The 19,909-nt window shown below is 43.2% G+C and overlaps 2 protein-coding genes across 2 annotated transcripts in view; both read right to left on the bottom strand.

Moving 5' to 3' along the window:
- The window catches only part of LOC141106894 (uncharacterized), a 96,585-nt gene that overhangs the window by 75,156 nt on the left and 1,520 nt on the right, over positions 1 to 19,909 (bottom strand). The window contains 3 exon segments of the mRNA XM_073597823.1: positions 313 to 2,255; positions 3,017 to 3,158; positions 3,281 to 3,430. Coding sequence (XP_073453924.1) covers positions 313 to 2,255; positions 3,017 to 3,158; positions 3,281 to 3,430 — 2,235 coding nt within the window.
- LOC141105084 (uncharacterized) lies at positions 11,622 to 19,353 on the bottom strand. Its single transcript, XM_073594927.1, is given in 2 exon segments — positions 11,622 to 17,661; positions 17,664 to 19,353. Coding segments are annotated over 2 exon segments (2,151 nt in total). The 5' UTR covers positions 19,318 to 19,353; the 3' UTR covers positions 11,622 to 17,164.

Genomic DNA, 19,909 nt, shown 5'->3' on the forward strand with positions numbered 1-19,909 from the left:
CACCAATGGGCAATTTTCATGGTGCTGTCGGTGTAAATATTGGACTAGCTCAGTACTATTTCATATGAGATCCGTGTTCCTATAATTTATTCCTTATGGGTTTATACCGATCACACCGCACCCCTAAAAACTAAAACATTCTTACTATACCCCCAATGTACTGTGATGTGCTTTGTACACCACTTGGGACTATCTGACCCCCTCCCTAGGAGAATCTGAGGCTCGTAGGGTAACATTTGTTCTCTTGGTATGTCCCATCATCAGAGTCTCCAAGAAATAGAAGAAGACAAGGGAAGACTCGCTCCATCAAACTCCACCTAGAAATGAAATATCACTTTTCCCGGGATGTACCCCTTTGAGGAACAATGTCTTGTCCTCCAGATGTTCTATGGACTCAACAGTTCCACCTGGAAAAGTCATCGTCCATTTGTCATAAGAATCAGCAGGTGGGTTCTCTCTGATGTCTCCAATTTTTCTTTTATCTGTAAACCATTTCCCGCACTCTGAATGCAATGGGGCCACTCTGCGGAGTGTCTTCTCTGGTGTTTCGGAAAGGTTTCCTCTACGACTAAAAAATTTCCTGCACTCTGAACATGAATAAGGATGCTCACCCGTGTGAACTCTCTGGTGTGGCACAAGGTTTCCTTTCATACTGAAACATTTCCCGCACTCTGTACATGAATAGGGACGCTCACCAGTGTGAATTCTCTGATCCAAAAGGTGCTCCTTCTTGAGTGACAGATCCTGACCTGTATGAATTCTCAGCTGTTTAACAAGTTTATGAATGAAGGATTTCCCGCACTCTGAACATGGATATGGATGCTCACCTGTGTAAATTCTCTGATGTTCAGAAAGTGCTCCTTCCTGAGTGAAACCTTTCCCGCACTATGAACCAGAGAAAGGACGCTCACCAGTGTGAGTACTCTGGTGTACAATAAGTTTTCCTTTTTTAAAGAAACCTTTCCCGCACTCCGAACAAGAGAAAGGACGCTCTCCGGTGTGAATTCTCTGGTGTTCAATAAGATTTCCTTTTTTAAGGAAACGTTTCCCGCACTCTGAGCAAGAGAAAGGACGCTCACCCGTGTGAATTTTCAGGTGTGCAACAAGTTCTCCTTTACGAGAAAAACTTTTCCCACACTCTGAACATGAAAAAGGACGCTCACCTGTGTGAATTATCTGATGTCTAAGAAGGTCTTTTTTTTCAATGAAACATTTCCCACACTCTGAACATAAATAAGGACACTCCCCTGTGTGAGTTCTGTGGTGTATAATAAGGGTTTCTTTTTTAAGGAAACATTTCCCGCACTCTGAACAAGAGAAAGGACGCTCACCGGTGTGAACTCTTTGATGGGAAACCAGGGCTTCTTTCCGAATGAAACTTTTCTCACACTCTGAACATGGATAGGGACGCTCACCGGTGTGAATTCTCTGGTGTACAATTAGTTGTTGTTTCTGAGTGAAACATTTCCCGCACTCTGAACATGGATAGGGACGCTCAAAGGTGTGAATTCTCTGGTGTACAATTAGTTGTTGTTTCTGAGTGAAACATTTCCCGCACTCTGAACATGGATAGGGACGCTCCCCAGTGTGAATTTTCTGGTGCATAAGAAGGTTTTTGTTTGCAGTGAAAGATTTTCCGCACTCTGAACATGGATAGGAACGCTCACCATTGTGAATTTTCTGGTGCATAAGAAGGTTTTTGTTTGCAGTAAAAGATTTCCCGCACTCTGAACATGGATAGGGAAGCTCACCGGTGTGAATTCTCTGGTGCATAAGAAGGTTTTTGTTTTCAGTGAAAGATTTCCCGCACTCTGAACATGACAATGAACGCTCTCCTGTGTGAACCCTCTTATGGCTTAAAGAAGATATCTGGGGATTAGATGGATCTGGTGATCTGTCAGCACTGTGAGAACTTGGATGGACATCTGAAGTCATAGTATGGGGTTCATCAGAAGGTTCCTCAGGATTAGAAGGACCCATTGATCTTAGATGGACATCTGAAGTCATAGTATGGGGTTCATCAGAAGGTTCCTCAGGATTAGAAGGACCCATTGATCTTGGATGGACATCTGAAGTCATAGTATGGGATTTATCAGAAGGTTCCTCAGGATTAGAAGGATCTGTGGATCTTGTCAACCAGTAAGTGTTCACTTTCGGAGAATATTGTGGAATGTCCGTATCTTCTGCCTTACAATCTGTAGATATAATAAGATGTCCCTCTGATGTATTTATATTCCAGAAACACCGTCCATCTGCTGGAAAGCAATATTTAATATAAGTCATATCTGTTCTCATACATCTTGTATACAGAAGTCATATGTATACACTGGGCAAGATGGTCAGAGAGAGAAAACATACTACAAGGGTGAAAAGAAAATGTGAAAAAAAAAAATTAAACCATTTAACCAACAAATTCCAGTTCGATTGCCGGAGTAATCATCTAGGTAAGGAAAACTCCAACTACCAGTGGCAGCCGGTGTTTTTCTTTTTTTTGGGGGGGGGGGGGCGGCAAACAATACAGCTGTCACCACCCCTCGGTCGGTCGAGTCACAGAGGAATGGGGATGGACCTTTCATATGGTGTACCGTATCTCCTCCTCATTTGTTGGGAACATGACATTATATTGAGGAATGGAGATGGACCTTTCATATGGTGTACAGTATCTCCTCCTCATTTTTTGGGAACATGACGTTATATTGAGGAATGGAGATGGACCTTTCATAGTCTTCCACAGAAACTTGTTCTAGCAGACTGGAAGAGCTTCTAATATTTGTAAGAATGATTGTAGAATGTTGATCTGGGGAATTATCTGCCTTTTGGAACAAAGAAGGAACTCTTTTAACCTAATGAATTATGGACACACTTTATGTGGCTTTTCTGTCCTCCTCTGGATCAACTGTCACTTTGGATTTTTTTTTCTCAGTGGACATATGGTATATTTCAATCCATGTAACTACATGTCTTATGCTTAGATAAGTAGAATGTGAACTTTCTGCATGTAGTGTTTATGACTTACTTGTGTCCATATGTAGAGTCGGTTCCTCCTGTTTACCTTCCATAATCATCTCCCCCTCCTCCATAGACTGCTGATCTCCACTCACCAACCTCTCTTCTTCTTCCTCTTTATCCTCAGATTTGATGTCTTTCCGTTCTTCATTCTAAATTCCAGAAATGATAAAATATAACACCTGGAAACACTGCTGCCAATAATGAGAGATGACATAGAAGAATGTCCTCTTATAGAATTATTAAGTTTTTCGTCCAGTCCCATCTATAGTACCTGATCATTCTCTGTATAGTAGTGACCTTCCCATGTAGAATTCTGGGAATACAGAGGACAACCCTCCTCCATAGACTGCTGATCTCCACTCACCAACGTCTCTTCTTCTTCCTCTTTAACCTCAACTTTAATGCCTTTTAGTTTTTCACCCTAAACCCCAAAAATGAAAGAATACATTTGTAAAAAGAAGCAAAAGATGACATATAGGAATGTTACCCCATACCGCAAATATATTTTTAAGTCTACATGCTCAATCGTACCTACCTGATCAAGCTGGGGGATGGTGTGATCCTCTTGTGTGGAATCCCGGGAATACAGAAGATGGGGACATCTCTCTGGTGGGTTCCCATTACTGGATCCATCTGTAGGAAACACACACACTGACTGAATACATTGTTTCTATGTGTTTATCAGATGATGGGGGATCTAGGTGGACCCTCCGTACTGCTCTCTCCTTTACAATAAAGTCTCCTCTTACCCGGTGATGTGAGGGGCGGCTGATTGTCCATCATGACGTCCTTGTAGAGATCCTTGTGTCCTTCTAAATACTCCCACTCCTCCATGAAGAAATAGACCACGACATCCTGACACCTCAGAAAAATCAGGAGCTATAATTAGGATTAAGGATGAGCTCTGGCGTGTTCGCACACGTGCAGAGCTCGCCAGGAAGTGGGCACGGCGCTGCGCTAATCACAGGCAGTGAGACATTTCCCGATCTCTGCAGCCGCACATCAGGAAAATGTCTCCCTGCCTGTGATTAGCGCAGCACCGTGCCGACTTCCTAGCAGGCTCTGCACATGGGGTGTGCCACAACGCCGGAGCTCATCCTTAATTAGGATATATCAGGTTAATAAACCAGAATCTCTGGATGGACAATTTTGATAAATGGTTCTATATTTAGGTTGAAGACGTACAATAAACAGACATCACAGTGATTATGGAGGAAGAGGACGGACATGACAGGGGGTTTCCGGGTATAAATATAAAATAATATCTTATAACCTCTGCCAGCTCTAACGTCTCCTCTCCTCCTTCTCCAGAATGACCTCTGACCCGGAACTTCCTGTCTGTAGCACTTCAATTGTGTTCTTTGTTTGGTATCATCTCGCTGCTTGGCGTTCCCCAAACAATAAGTGAGATCACCACCTTGTGGAAGTTTTTAGAACTGCAGCCTATATATATATTTTCTTATAAATTGACAGCTTCTTTTTGGTACATTCTTAATTTTTTGCATATTTTACTCCTGAGTGGATACTTGACAAATGAAATGTTATAATGACAATAAAAATAAAATATATTTGAATGAATATGCAGGACTGAAATAAATAGTTTTTTTTATTTCATTCCCTCTACTTAAATAATAAATATATCTGTTCCTATAATGGGTTATTCTGATAATATTAATGGTGATATTAGGAATAATATTAGCTATAATAATATGAAGAGGCAAACCAAAAAATAACCAACATAAATGTAAGCATACATATGTTATATATCTAGCCATACAACCAGGAATTATGTGAACCACAAGACTAACAACATGGATAGGGAGGTAATTATTTTATTGAGCTGGTAACGTACTACTGAGCAAGCTTGCTGAAGGCTTGCGACATCTCTACTTGAGGGTTGAGAATATATCCAGCAAAGCAAGCGGATTTTCACCTGCCCAACTTCTTGATGACATGGTCCGGTACCCCGTGTTGTGATGCGGCTGACGCTGCTCTGATCCGGAAGGAATGTCCAGAATAGTGGCCGGGTTTCAAGGTCTAGGTTAAGCAACAGGATCCTAATGTGTCTGGTGAACTGGCTACCACTCAGAGGGTGAGTGACGGTGAACTCGCTCGGCTGTAAGAAGCCGTAAAAGGCCAAGTAGATGGCTGCTGGGATGACCAGGCTGGACAAGAACCCGAATCGGGAGCGTGAAAGGATGGTAGACATGTCCCTGAAGATGGCACTAGTAATGGGTAAGCGATTGCTATTGGTCTACGGGCCGCTGCCTCTGGATACCGCGTAGGATGGATTTGACTGCATAGGCTGCAAACAGGGATGGCTTAGCAGGTTCCTGTAAAGAGACAAATTGCTGGATGCCAGCTAATTAGAGTACGATGGCAATATGTGATAGAGCCAGCTGCGTGTGGAATTATGAAATAAAGGCCAGGACATGCTTGATGTCTTCCGAGACTGCCTGGGTATGAGGCTAGAAACCTGTCGTCGGTGTTCCAGGCGGTGTGTTAGGCCTTCAGTGTGTTGCGGGATAATGACTGATTTATGAGGCGGGTCGCATTGTGTAGGTGTTCCTTTAACCCAGCGTTCGCTGCGACCAAGCTGGGATTAGCGAAGTGGTCGGGTCGGCTCCAGGTTCCTGCAAAATGAATAATGCATAGTTAAAATGGGACAGTGCGTCGGCCGAGACGTTGTACTTGCCCGGGATATAGATGCAATGCACATTGAATTGATGCTGCAGGGATAATTGCATCAGCCTGCGCAGGAAGGACATGATGGCTAGCGATTTGGACCTGCCTTTGTTTATGATATTAGCTGTGGCCTGATTGTTTGTGGCAAAGATCACTTCACTTGTTTGTCCTGCCCAGGTGCTGCCACAATGGGGTAGAGTTCGAATAGTAAGGATGACTGACTGAACCCAGGGATCAGGAGAATTTCTGGTGGCCATGGCCCTGCAAACCAATGATGGGCAAAAATTGCAGTGTAGCGGTACCCCCATGAGGGCTGCTAATAGACTCTGTACCCCACTGATTACCTCGACTCTGCAAATCCTCCATTACCTCTGACACCCTTGGTTCAGTCATCTTACAAACTGTATTAATAAGGATAGACTCACACAGTATCAATGAAACAGTTCAAGTTTGTTTACTGTATTTGTGAGAACACAGAAATAAGTATATCTCAATACTGTAAGATAATAAAAATGCACACTTACAAATACTTTATACTTATGAAAAAGGCAACATAGTGATCAGAATTTCCTTCAACTATAAATGAACACAGATATTAACCCAATCACAGACACCTATGTGAACAGGTCAGCAGGAGGGTAGAGAGCTGGCACTGTATCTTCTATGTCATTCTCCTCCCTTCTGTCTCCTAAACCCATAGGCTATTAAACTTGCACAACATAAAGAAACCAATATGCAGACTATTATATTCAGATTGGCTGGCTCCCTTTAAATGAAGTCCGAATAAATTAAAGCAGATGAGGAAAAGGATAACAAAAGGTAAAAGGGTATATCTTGAAATCCAGATGTCCTCAGCTAGCCTTGTTGTATTGTAACTAAGGTAATCCTGGATAATAGGGTATAGCAAATTTGGAAGAACTTTAGGGTATCCTTGTTGTATTATAACTTCCTCTCAGATGATCCTAATGGTGTTATCCAGTGCAGCTACATGAATCAATAATGTGAACAAGGCATAGATGTCTGCTTTCAGTGTTCGATATAGCATAAGAACTGACTTCCAGTGGAAATACAAGTACCACCAAGCTGAACTGTATGAATGATGTCTGAAAGCAGTGTCTTACAACAACAAGATGGGCTATGCCCGCTCACCCCACTGGAACTCAGATACAGCTGGCAACATATAGGTGATGAAGAAGACTCTATTAGGAACTCTCTCTGTATCCTGGCTCTGGGAAATGGCACCCGCTGCATCAGGCTATGGCCTACTTGGATCTGAAGTGCAGGCGTCACTGGATAACCTGGAACACCCTTTGGTCCACTGCAGGGAAGAAGCGCTGCTATCCACAGAGGTCCCTCTGGGTATAGCTGAATGGCTCCGTGCTGCGTAGGCCGTAAATCAACAGCAGCTCACTATCACACAGACCTCCTGCTGGCAGAGTCAAATGGCGTCCCAAGAGGAAGATATAGGCTGCGCCAGCCCTCTTATATCCTTTCCCAGCAGTCTGTTCTGTCTACTCAGCATTCTGTTAATTGTAGTTCAGATCAGTCTTGCTGGCATGGAAACTTCAGCATTCTGAACTACACATCCCATGATGCTTTGCTCTAAATCTTGGCACAAGAAAAGGAAATGACACATAGAGTCCAGGAAACACTAGAGCAGTGGTTCTCAACCCTCTAGTGCTGTGACCCCTTGATAAAATTTCCCAAGTTGTGGGGACCCCTAACAGTAAAATTATTATCGTAGCGTGGGTTGTCAGCACCCAAGGCTAGACAAGTAATTTGCGCCCCTAACCCACGGACATTTAGCACTCCCTGAGTCCCTTCCACTTGTACAGTATTAAAACCCCCTATGGTACATTTTAGGATTGTTCTTCTTTATTTCCCTTTTATCTCTCTCTATCCTAATTTCTTGTTTTTTTTCCCCATCCCTCTCTCTACCCATCTTTCTTGTTCTTCCTCTTATTCTTTCTCCCCCTTTTTCATTTGTTCTTCCCCCTCTTTTCCTCTCCCTTCCATGTATTCTCTATTTTTAATCATTCTCTTACTTCTTGGTGGGGGGAATGACATGAGTGGCAGTGCTGGCAGGGAGTTGGGATGAGTGGCAGTGCTGGTGGGGGGGGTGGTATCAGTGGCAGTGCTGGGGGGAGTTCTGATCAGCCAACTTAGGTGCTCTTGATCAAGGTCATCTGCTGATCTGAGAACTGTAGTGGGGACTTTTAATAGCAACTCTAATCACAGGTAGTGTTACTCACTGTGTCTCCAGCTCTGAGGTGTCTCGCAGCAGTGACACCTATGCCGAAATCAGGAGATAGGGTCTCCTCCAGCCCCTCCCACTTCACATTCGCTGACCTCTGCCCCCCCACCCATGCTGTGAACTGAATGGGCTGCTGCAAAGAGGCTGAGTGGGGGGCTGTGGGCTCCAGGGACAGCCCTGCTGGGCGGCTGTACAAAGGCTGGGAGAGCGGTGCGGGCTTCAGGAACAGCCCAGGATTTTGTGACCCATGGCAAATCGTCATTTGACCCCCAGGTTGAGAACCACTGCACTAGAGGGAGCCAACCCCACATTATTAACACAGCAAAAATGTCTTTGAATTGCAAGCATAATAGCCAGCTCCTGGCTACATTAGCGAAGCCTGTAGAGGCTGCGGTGTCCATGACTACCCTAGGTGAAGAAGAGGATACTGATGGAGTGAACATTGATATACCATTCCAGTTTGTGAGAAATTCATCCCACATTGACCATTCTGCTATTGCTGCTGTGTCCAGCCTAAGAATTTGGTCGGGATCTTGCGCTTGCGAGAAAAAAACCAAGAGGCACAAAAATGAAGGACCGCCCCTGAGGGATGATAATCATGGCCAAATTAAGCATGCCAAGCAGAGATTGAAGCTGCCTCTTGGTGCACCCTCGAGTAAGGGTAAAGGTGTGAATGACCGATCTGATCTGCGCCAACTTATCGAGAGACAGGCTGGCCTGCATAGAGCATGTGTCCAGCTCAACACCCAAGAAGGTGATAGACTGTTCCGGGCCTTCCACTTTATTCTCTGCTATGGGCACATTGAGATTACCAAATACCACTCTTAAGCTTTCCAAGTCTACTGGGGGTATACTGGTGTGTGTGGGGGGGCTGACATATATACAGGTGTATGGGGGGTGCTGACATATATACAGGTGTGTGTGTGGGGGGGGCGCTGACATATATACAGGTGTGTGTAGGGGGGTGGCTGACATATATGCAGGTGTGTGTGTGTGGGGGAGCGGGGGCGCTGACATATATACAGGTGTGTGGGGGGGCGCTGACATATATACAGGTGTGTATGGGGGGCTGACATATATACAGGTGTGTGTGAGGGGGGCTGCCATATATACAGGTGTGTGTGGGGGGCTGACATATATACAGTTGTGAGGGGGGCTGACAAATATACAGGTTTGGGCGGCTGACAAATATACAGGTGTGAGGGGCTGACATATATACAGGATTGAGGGGGGGCTGGGTGCGTACAGGTGAGGTGGCCGGTGTGCGTATTCGAAAGGATGGCCCATAGGCAAGCTCTGAGGAATGTTTGTGGTCAGGCTCAGGGGGGGCGGGGGGCCCAGGTCTAAAGCTGTGTAAGGGGCCCAATTTTTGACACTTATTTTGTGAACTGGTAGGGGTACAATGTACCCCATTACCAATTCACAGGGGGGAGGCCCAGGATCTGGGGGTCCCCTTGTTAAAGGGGGCTTCCAGATTCCGATAAGCCCTCTGCCTGAATACCCCCACAACCACCGGGAAAGGGTTGTGGGGATGAGGCCCTTGTCCCCATTAACATGAGGACAAGGTGCTTTGGGGTCAGACCCCAAAGCACCCTCCCCATGTTGAGGGCAGGTGGCCTGGTACGGTTCAGGGGGGAGCACTCTCTCATCCCCCCCCATGTTTTTTAATTTGGCACAGGGTTCCCCTTAATTTCCATATCAGAACTGAAGGGCCTGGTATGTATTTTAGAGGGACCCCTGCGCAATTTTTTAAATTAATTTTGGTTTGGGGTTCCTCTTAATATAAATACCAGACCCAAAGGGCCTGGTAATGGACTAGGGGGGAACCCATGCTCTTTTTTTAAATGAGTTTTATCTATATTGCCGAGACCCAACAATTCATTACAGCTGCGATCAGTTTTAAATTACAATTTTTCCTTTAGAAATGTAATTTTGATGTGGTACTGTTCTAAACACGGGAAAAATGCACCACTTTGCAGGTATACTATAGACACCCCCCAGGCACAATATTTAAAGGAATATTTGATTTTTATTGTTTCACTTTAAGCATTAAAAAAAATCACTGCTCCCGAAAAAACAGACGTTTTTAAAAAATTTTTTTGCATTGATACATGTCCCCTGGGGCAGGACCCGGGTCCCCAAACACTTTTTATGACAATAACTTGCATATAAGCCTTTAAAATGAACACTTTTGATTTTTCCTGTTCGTGTCCCATAGACTTTAACGGTGTTCATGTGTTCTTCTGAATCTTTTGCCTGTTTGGTATGTTCTGGTTCAAACTGAACAGGGGGGTTTTGGGCTCATCCCTAGTTGATACTTCCATCATCCTGTTTATATCCAAAGAAGGGTTCAAATGTATTACACCAATCCATGCTTTACTAGGCTCCTATAACGCGGAGTCTAGTCATCTGGTAAGGGCACAGCCTTTCTTTTTTCACGGTTTAGTGTTTATGACTTACTTGTGTACATATGTAGAGAGAATTCCTCTGGTTTACTTCCTATAATCATCTCCACCTCCTGCATAATCTGCTGATCTCCTCCATAATCTGCTGATCTCCACTAACCAACCTCTCCTCTTCTTCCTGTTTATGCTCAACTTTGATGTCTTTCCGTTCTTCATTCCAAATTCCAGAGATGATAAAATATAACATCTGGAAACACTGTTGCCAATAATTAGAGTTGACATAGAAAAATGTCCTCTTATAGAATTATTTTTTTGTTTTTTTCCCCGGTCGCATCTACCTGATCATTCTCTGTATAGTGGTGATCTTCCCATGTAGAATCCTGGGAATACAGAGGACAACCCTCCTCCATAGATTGCTGATCTCTACTCACCAACGTCTCTTCTTTTTGCTCTTTAAGCCTAAACTTTAATGGCTTTTAGTTTTTCACCCTAAATCCCAAAGATGAAAGAACACATTTGTAAAAAGGGGCAAGAGATGACATATAGGAATGTTACCCCATACCGAAAATATATTTTTATGTCTACATGCTTAGTCCCCCCTACGGGGGATCATGCTGTGGGATGGTGTGATCTTCTTATGTGGAATCATCGGAATACAGAGGATGGGGACATCTCTCTGATGGGTTCCCATTACTGGATCCATCTGTAGGAAACACACACATTGATTGAATACATTGTTTCTATGTGTTTATCAGATAATGGTGAATCTAGATGGAGCCTCCTTACTGCTCGATCCTTTACTCTAAAGTCTCCTCTTACCCAGTAATGTGAGTGGCGGCTGATTCTCCATCATGACGTCCTTGTAGAGATCCTTGTGTCCTTCTACATACTCCCACTCCTCCATTATGAAATAGACAGTGACCTCCTGACACCTCACAAAAATCAGGAGATATAATTAGGATATATCATGTCTAAAAACCAGAGGCTCTGGATTAACAGTTGGATAAATGGCTTTATATTTAGGATTTATCCAGTCTATAAATCAGAGGCTCTGGATGAACCGTATTGAGGTGAGAGTTCTGGGAGCACTTAGCAGTTGTTTGAAGGCATAGGAAATTTGATTTTGGTGGAAGTTCAACACATCATTTTTGAATTGTATGTATCTATCAATACTTGGACTTTAGGACTTGACTCATTGTTCATTTATCATTACCTATTGTTATTTTATCACCATTTATTTGAGTTTATTCATTTAGTCACACTTGAGAAATTGTGCAATATCACTTTATTTATCTATTTGTTTATGTGCATTGTGAACACTTTAGATTTTGCAGCATTTTCATTCTACTAGTTAGTCACCTATATATTACCTGGTAGCGCGGGGATCACATACAAAGTCTATATTTAGGATGTATCTGGTCTAGAAACCAGAGGCTCTGGAGTTAAACCTAGATTACTGGCTCTATATTTAGGATGTATCTGGTCTAAAAACCAGAGGCTCTGGATGAACAGTTGGATAAATGGCTCTATATTTAGGCTGTATCTGGTCTATTAACCAGAGGCTCTGAATGTACATTTGGATAATTGGCTCTATATTTATTATGTGTCTGGTCTATACACCGGAGGTTCTGGAGTAAAACCTGCAAAAATTGTTCTATATTTAGGATGTCTCCAGTCTACAAACCAGAGGCTCTGGATGTGCAGTTAGATAAATGGTTCTATATTTAGAATGTTTCCAGTATATAAACCAAGGGCTCTGGATGTACAGCTGGATAATTGGCTTTATATTTAGGATGTATGTGTTTTCTATAAATCAGAGACTCTGGATGGAAAGTTGGATAAATGGCTCTATATTTAGTATGTATCCTCTCTTTAAACCAGATGCGCTGGATGTACATTTAGAGAAATGTACTACCAATCGCCCTGCTGCCAGACCCCCATCTATCAGTTAAGACAATGAACAGTCATTTGCGCAGTTTTGCTACGTTTTTTGCAGGATACAACTTGGGTAGGGTAAAGGACGATACGAGATGCCCATAGCATTTAGCACATTGTAAGACATTATTCAGTGGCCTTGGCCTTGCACAATTAGATGCACACCTTGCACCCCCAGTCTCCTTCCTTTGAATAACTTCTCTGCAGACTGTTGCTCCTTCTTTTGTTGTACAAATCCTTATTGCAAAACTACTGAAATACTAATTCTTCACTTCCATTGGGACAAGAAAGAATCACTCTGAATAATTCCTCCTTGCAGACCATAATGGTATTGCCCCGTGAATCAAGGAGCCAGAGGCCTACACAGCCTCTCCCCAATGGCTCAATTAATCAGACAGCCACACAGTCTTTTGGAAGGTATTACCAATGCGCTTAACTAGACCAGAGATACACGGTACCTCCTCCCAATGACCTGACACATGGTAATAGGTGGACTACTGTTCCTAGCCAACCCTTTACTGTCAATGCTGTGTTCCCTGGCCACAGCATTCTGCACTACTCTTGATACCTTCTCTTCTACTGTTTCTCTCACACTGACCTTTCTCCAAATGGATAGTTCTGTGTCCCCGGTCACAGAACACTGATCTACTCTCCTCCGCTTTGCTGCTACTTCATCCGAACCGATCTTCTCCAGCTTACAAGTCCCGTGTTCCCTGATCACAGCAACTTGACACCACTTCAGAACTGAAGATCTTTACCTAGGACTCCCTCCTAGCGGTTCCTCTGTCCCAACTTCGCGCTCAGCACATCCCCGCGTGGGGATGCCCGGAACAGCAACTCCATACTCCATTCTGTCTTTTCCTGCTTTTCAGAACTCCTCCCTGGCAGCATGTGACCTCGGCTTATATGGGAGACCTGCCCCCTGCCAATACCAAAGGGTAATAGGTCAGAGCTCCTCACATGAGTTGCCTGCCACTCAAATCTCAGGTCCAACCTCTCTTCCAGAACAATCTGTCTGACAGCAGAGGAGGCACTTCTGAGTCAGAGCACAGGTGGCCACACCTCCCACTACACCAAACACTTCCAGTCCCAAATCAAAACAACCAGGCCCAGCCTAAAGCACAGGCCTGGCTAAATTTACTGCACTCAGACCCTGAGCTATAGAAAAATCTTAGTCTAGCACCTACCTTCAGGTAGAGGGTGCTACATATATTTAGTATGTATCTGATCTATAAACTAGAGGCTCTGGATGTACAGTTGGATAAATGGCTCTATATTTAAGATGTATCTGGTCTATAAACCAGAGACTCTGGAGTAAAACTTAGATAAATGGCTCTATATTTATCAGGAATCTGGCCTAAAACCAGTGGCTCTGGAGTTAAAAATGGTTCTATATTTAGGATGTATCTGGCATATAAACCAGAGGCCCTTTAGTAAAATTTGTCTCTATGCTTATGCTGTATCCTGTCTATGTACTTTTGGAGAAATGGCTCTATATTTAAGATGTAGCTGGACTATAAACCAGAAGCTCTGGATGTACAGTTGGATACACGGTTCTATATTTAGGTTGTATCCGGTCTATAAACCAGAGTCTTTGGATGGTCAGTTGGATAAATGGCTCTATAGTAACCACTTAAGGACCAGGCCTATTTTTCAAACTTGGTGTTTACAAGTTAAATTTTTTTTTTTTTTTGCTAGAAATTACTTAGAACCTCCAAACATTATATATATTTTTTCAGACACTCTAGAGAATAAAGTAACAGTCGTTGCAATACTTTATGTCACACCGTATTTGCGCAGCGGTCTTACAAGCGCAATTTATTTGGAAAAAATACACTTTTTGAGTTAAAAAACAAGACAACAGTAAAATTAACCCAATTTTTTTATATTGTGTTGCTTGAAAATTGTGACAATCATTTGGAATAGTGACAAACTTTGACCCTTAAAAATCTCTATAGGCAACATTTAAAAATGTCTGCAGGTTACCAGTTTGGAGATATAGAGGAGGTCTAGTGCTAGAATTATTGCTCTAGCTCTAACAAATGTGGCAATACCTCACATATGTGGTTTGAACACCGTTTTCATATGCATTCGCTTCTGCGTGCAAGCTCGGCGGGACGGGGCGATTTAAAGAAAATGGATTATTATTTATTTAATTTTTGCACTGTCCTTTTAAAAAAAAATTGGGTCACTTTTATTCCTATTACAAGGAATGTAAACATCCCTTGTATGAGAAAAAAAGGCATGACAGGACCTCTTAAATGTGAGATCTGGGGTCAAAAAGACCTAAGATCTCACAGATCTTATACTTAAATGCAATAAAAAATAAATAAATACATGTCTTTTAAAAAAAATTGACATTTAGGACCATGGGGCAGAAGTGATGTTAGACGTCGCTTCCGCCATCCAATGTTGTGGAGCTAAGTGGGGCCATCTTTCCCTAACTCAGTTTCAGGCCTGTGAGGAGAAAGAACGCGATAGTCTACGCCGCTACTGACGGCTCCGGTAAGCGGCGGAGACTACCGGAGCACGGCAGGATAACCCCTCTCCCACCCCCTATAAAAGTGATCTGGCAGTGAATACGCTGCGGAGACCACTTTTATCTGAAAGTGGACCGTCCGCTGTTTTAGAATATATCAGGGCTATGGCAGCTATCAACTACCTACGTATAACGACGACGGCGGCTGGTCCGTAGGTGGTTAAGGATGTAGCTGGTCTAAAAACCAAAGGCTCTGGATAAACAGTTGGATAAATGGCTCTATATTTAGGATGTATCTGGTCTATAAACCAGAGGCTCTGGAGTAAAACATGGATAAATGGCTCTATATTTAGGATGAATCTGGCCTAAAACCAGCGGCTCTGAAATAAAAATTAGATAAATGGCTCTATATTTAGGATGTATCTGGTCTACAAACCAGAGGCTATGGATGGACAGTTGGATAAATGGTTCTATATTTTGGATGTATCCGGTCTATAAACCAGAGGCTGCGGATGTACTGTTGGATAAATGGTTCTATATTTTGGATGTCTGGTCTACAAACCAGAGGCTCCGGATGTACAGTTGGATAAATGGTTCTATATTTTGGATGTGTCTGGTCTATAAACCAGAGGTTCTGGATTAGGGATGGGCCGAACACCCCCAGTTCAGTTTGCACCAGAACATGCGAACAGGCAAAAAGTTTGAGCGAACATGCGAACGCTATTAAAGTCTATGGGACACGAACATGAAAAATCAAAAGTGCTCATTTTAAAGGCTTGTATGCCAGTTATTGCCATAAAAAGTGTATGGGGACCCGGGTACTCCCCCATGGAACATGTATCAATGCCCCCAAAGGGACTGGTATGGATTTTGGGGGGGCCCATGTTGTTTTTTTTCTTAATTCTGTCATAGGGTTCCCCTTAAACACTTCAATGCACGTTACTATATACTGTACACTGACTGCACTGTGTGTATATATATATATATATATATATATATATAAATACACTGCCTGCACTGTATATATAGTCTACACTGACTACACTGTATATATATTTAGGAGGCCTTTACACCCCGTTCCAGCCTGCATATGCACCCCCAGCACACCTCTGCACCCCAAGAATTCTCTGTATCCTTCAGTCTCCATACCCTCAGCACCCCTTTGCAACCCCCAGCACATGTACTCTGCTGCACATCACTGCAAACCCCCCCCCCCCCACACACACACACACACACACAAAACTCTGCACTGCTGCACTACCGATTGGGAGCTCTGTAAAGCTTGCTATAGTGGTCGACCAACTCACTGTACTAAAGCCGTTGCCTGTCCAGGCCAGACGCCCTCCCCTCCCCCTCCCCTGTAAAGTGTGAACTGCTGGCCGGAGGTCTAAAGGGAGATAGATGCCAGGCACCAGAGAGCTGCTCCCCACACCACTGTATAGCAGGCTCGAGTCCTCTCCCGGCTGTCTGCTTCTGCCTGCCTCCCTCCCAGCACATCGTTCAGCCACACAGAGAGAAGGAGCGGAGCTGCCAGCCGGCGAGGCTTGGGATGTCTGTATTTAGGATGTATCTGGTCTATAAACCAGAGGCTCTGGATGAGCAGTTGGATAAATTGTTCTATATTTAGGATGTATCTGGTCTATAAATCTATAAACCAGAGGCTCTGGATAGACAGTTGGATAAAGGGTTCTGTACTTAGGATGTATCAGGTCTATAAACAAGAGGCTTTTGATGGACAGTTGGATAAATGGTTTATTATTTAGGATGTTTCTGGTCTATAAACCAGAGGCTCTGGATGGACAGTTGGATAAATGATTCTATATTTAGGATGTATCTAGTCTATAAACCAGAGGCTCTGGATGGACAGTTGGAGAAATGGCTCTAGAGTTAGGACGTATCTAGTCTATAAACAAGTTTCTTGGGGCTGTAGTTCTTCTGAGCTCCACAAGGTGGTGATCAGTGTTCACTTATACCAAGAGAGGAAGGCTCTATGGAAGACAGGAAGTGAAGGCAGGTGTCCCAATACTTTTGGTAATATAGTGTATTTGTGCTTTTCTCCAACTGACCACCAATGGGCAATTTTCATGGTGCTGTCGGTGTAAATATTGGACTAGCTCAGTACTATTTCATATAAGATCCGTGTTCCTATAATTTATTCCTTATGGGTTTATACCGATCACACCGCACCCCTAAAAACTAAAACATTCTTACTATACCCCCAATGTACTGTGATGTGCTTTGTACACCACTTGGGACTATCTGACCCCCTCCCTAGGAGAATCTGAGGCTCATAGGGTAACATTTGTTCTCTTGGTATGTCCCATCATCAGAGTCTCCAAGAAATAGAAGAAGACAAGGGAAGACTCGCTCCATCAAACTCCACCTAGAAATGAAATATCACTTTTGCCGGGATGTGCCCCTTTGAAAAACTATTTTCTTGTCCTCCAGATGTTCTATGGACTCAACAGTTCCACCTGAAAAAGTCATCGTCCATTTGTCATAAGAATCAGCAGGTGGGTTCTCTCTGATGTCTTCGATTTTTTTGATTTGTATACCATTTCCCGCACTCTGAATGCAACGAGGCCGCTCTGCGGTGTGTCTTCTCTGGTGTTTCAGAAGGTTTCCTTTATGATTGAAGAATTTTCCACACTCTGAACATGAAGAAGGACGCTCATCCGTGTGAATTCTCTGGTGTTGCACAAGGTGTCCTTTCACACTAAAACATTTCCCGCACTCTGAACATGAATAGGGACGCTCACCAGTGTGATTTCTCCGGTGTTTAACAAGGCTTCCTGTATAAGAGAAAGATTTCCCGCACTCTGGACATGCATAAGGGCGTTCACCTGTGTGACTTCTCTGATGTTCAACAACTGCTCCTTCCTGAGCGAAAGATCCGGACCTGTGTGAAGTCTCTGGTGTTGCACAAGGTGTTCTTTCGCATTAAAACATTTCCCACACTCTGAACATGAATTAGGACGCTCACCCGTGTGAATTTTCTGATGTTTAACAAGGTCTTTTTTATGAATGTAGGATTTCCCGCACTCTGAACATGGATAAGGACGCTCACCTGTGTGAATTTTCTGATGTTCAACAAGGTATCTTTTATGAATGAAGGATTTCCCACACTCTGAACATGGATAAGGACGCTCACCTGTGTGAATTTTCTGATGTTCAACAAGGTCTCTTTTATGAATGAAGGATTTCCCGCACTCTGAACATGGATAAGGACGCTCACCTGTGTGAATTTTCTGATGTTCAACAAGGTCTCTTTTATGAATGTAGGATTTCCCGCACTCTGAACATGGATAAGGACGCTCACCTGTGTGAATTTTCTGATGTTCAACAAGGTCTCTTTTATGAATGAAGGATTTCCCGCACTCTGAACATGAATAAGGACGCTCACCTGTGTGAATTTTCTGATGTTCAACAAGATCTCTTTTATGAATGTAGGATTTCCCACACTCTGAACATGGATAAGGACGCACACCTGTGTGAATTTTCTGATGTGTAACAAGTGCTCCTTCCTGAGCGAAAGATTTCCCGCACTCTGAACATGAATAAGGACGCTCACCCGTGTGAATTCTCTGATGTTCCGTAAGATTTCCTTTTTTAAGGAAATGTTTCCCGCACTCTGAGCAAGAGAAAGGACGCTCACCCGTGTGAATTTTCAGGTGTACAACAAGTTCTCCTTTACAAGTAAAATTTTTCCCACACTTTGAACATGAAAAAGGACGCTCACCTGTGTGATTTACCTGATGTCTAAGAAGGCGTTTCTTTTCAATGAAACATTTCCCGCACTCTGAACATAAATAAGGACGCTCCCCTGTGTGATTTCTCTGGTGTATAATAAGGGTTTCTTTTTTAAGGAAACCTTTCCCGCACTCTGAACAAGAGAAAGGACGCTCACCAGTGTGAATTCTTTGATGGGAAACCAGGACTGCTTTCCGAATGAAACTTTTCTCGCACTCTGAACATGGATAGGGACGCTCACCTGTGTGAATTCTCTGGTGTACAATAAGTTGTTGTTTCTGAGTGAAACATTTCCTGCACTCTAAACATGGATAGGGACGCTCACCAGTGTGAATTCTCTGGTGCCTAAGAAGGTTTTTGTTTGTAGTAAAAGATTTCCCGCACTCATGACAAAATCCAGGACATGACAGTGAACGCTCTCCTGTGTGAACCCTCTTATGGCTTGAAGAAGATATCTGGGGAATGGATGGATCTGGTAATCTGTGAGAACTTGGAAGGACATCTGAAGTCATAGTATGGGATTTCTCAGAAGGTTCCTCAGGATTAGAAGGACCCATTGATCTTAGATGGACATCTGAAGTCATAGTATGGGATTTATCAGAAGGTTCCTCAGGATTAGAAGGATCTGTGGATCTTGTCAACCAGTAAGTGTTCACTTTTGGAGAATATTGTGGAATGTCAGTATCTTCTGCTTTACAATCTGGAGATAAGATAAGATGTCCCTCCGATGTATTTATATTCCAGAAACACCGTCCATCTGCTGGAAAGCAATATTTAATATAAGTCATATCTGTTCTCATACATCTTGTATTCAGAAGTCATATGTATACACTGGGCAAGATGGTCAGAGAGAGAAAACAAACTACAAGGGTGAAAAGATATGAAAAAAAAAAACAAATTAAACCATTTAACCAACAAATGCCAGTTCGATTGCTGGAGTAATCATCTAGGTAAGGAAAACTCCAACTACGGCAGCCCATGTTTGAGAGCCTCACAATAAGTACAACAGGGTCACATGCAGCCCTCAAGTTCTACTGATACATCAGTTGAATAAAGATAAGGAATTGTAGATAAAGCCTTTACACGGTGTACAGTATCTCCTCCTCATTTGTTGGGAACATGACATTATATTGAGAAATGGAGATGGACCTTTCATATGGTGTACAGTATCTCCTCCTCATTTGTTGGGAACATGACGTTATATTGAGGAATGAAGATGGACCTTTCATATGGTTTACAGTATCTCCATCTCATCTGTTGGGAACATGACGTCATATTGAGGAATGGAGATGGACCTTTCATAGTCTTCCACAGGAACTTGTTCTAGCAGACTGGAAGAGCTTCTATAGTTTGTAAGAATCATTGTAGAATGTTGATCTGGGGAATTATCTG

This window comes from Aquarana catesbeiana, linkage group LG08 (assembly GCF_042186555.1).
Source record: "Aquarana catesbeiana isolate 2022-GZ linkage group LG08, ASM4218655v1, whole genome shotgun sequence".
In the NCBI taxonomy this organism is placed as follows: domain Eukaryota; kingdom Metazoa; phylum Chordata; class Amphibia; order Anura; family Ranidae; genus Aquarana; species Aquarana catesbeiana.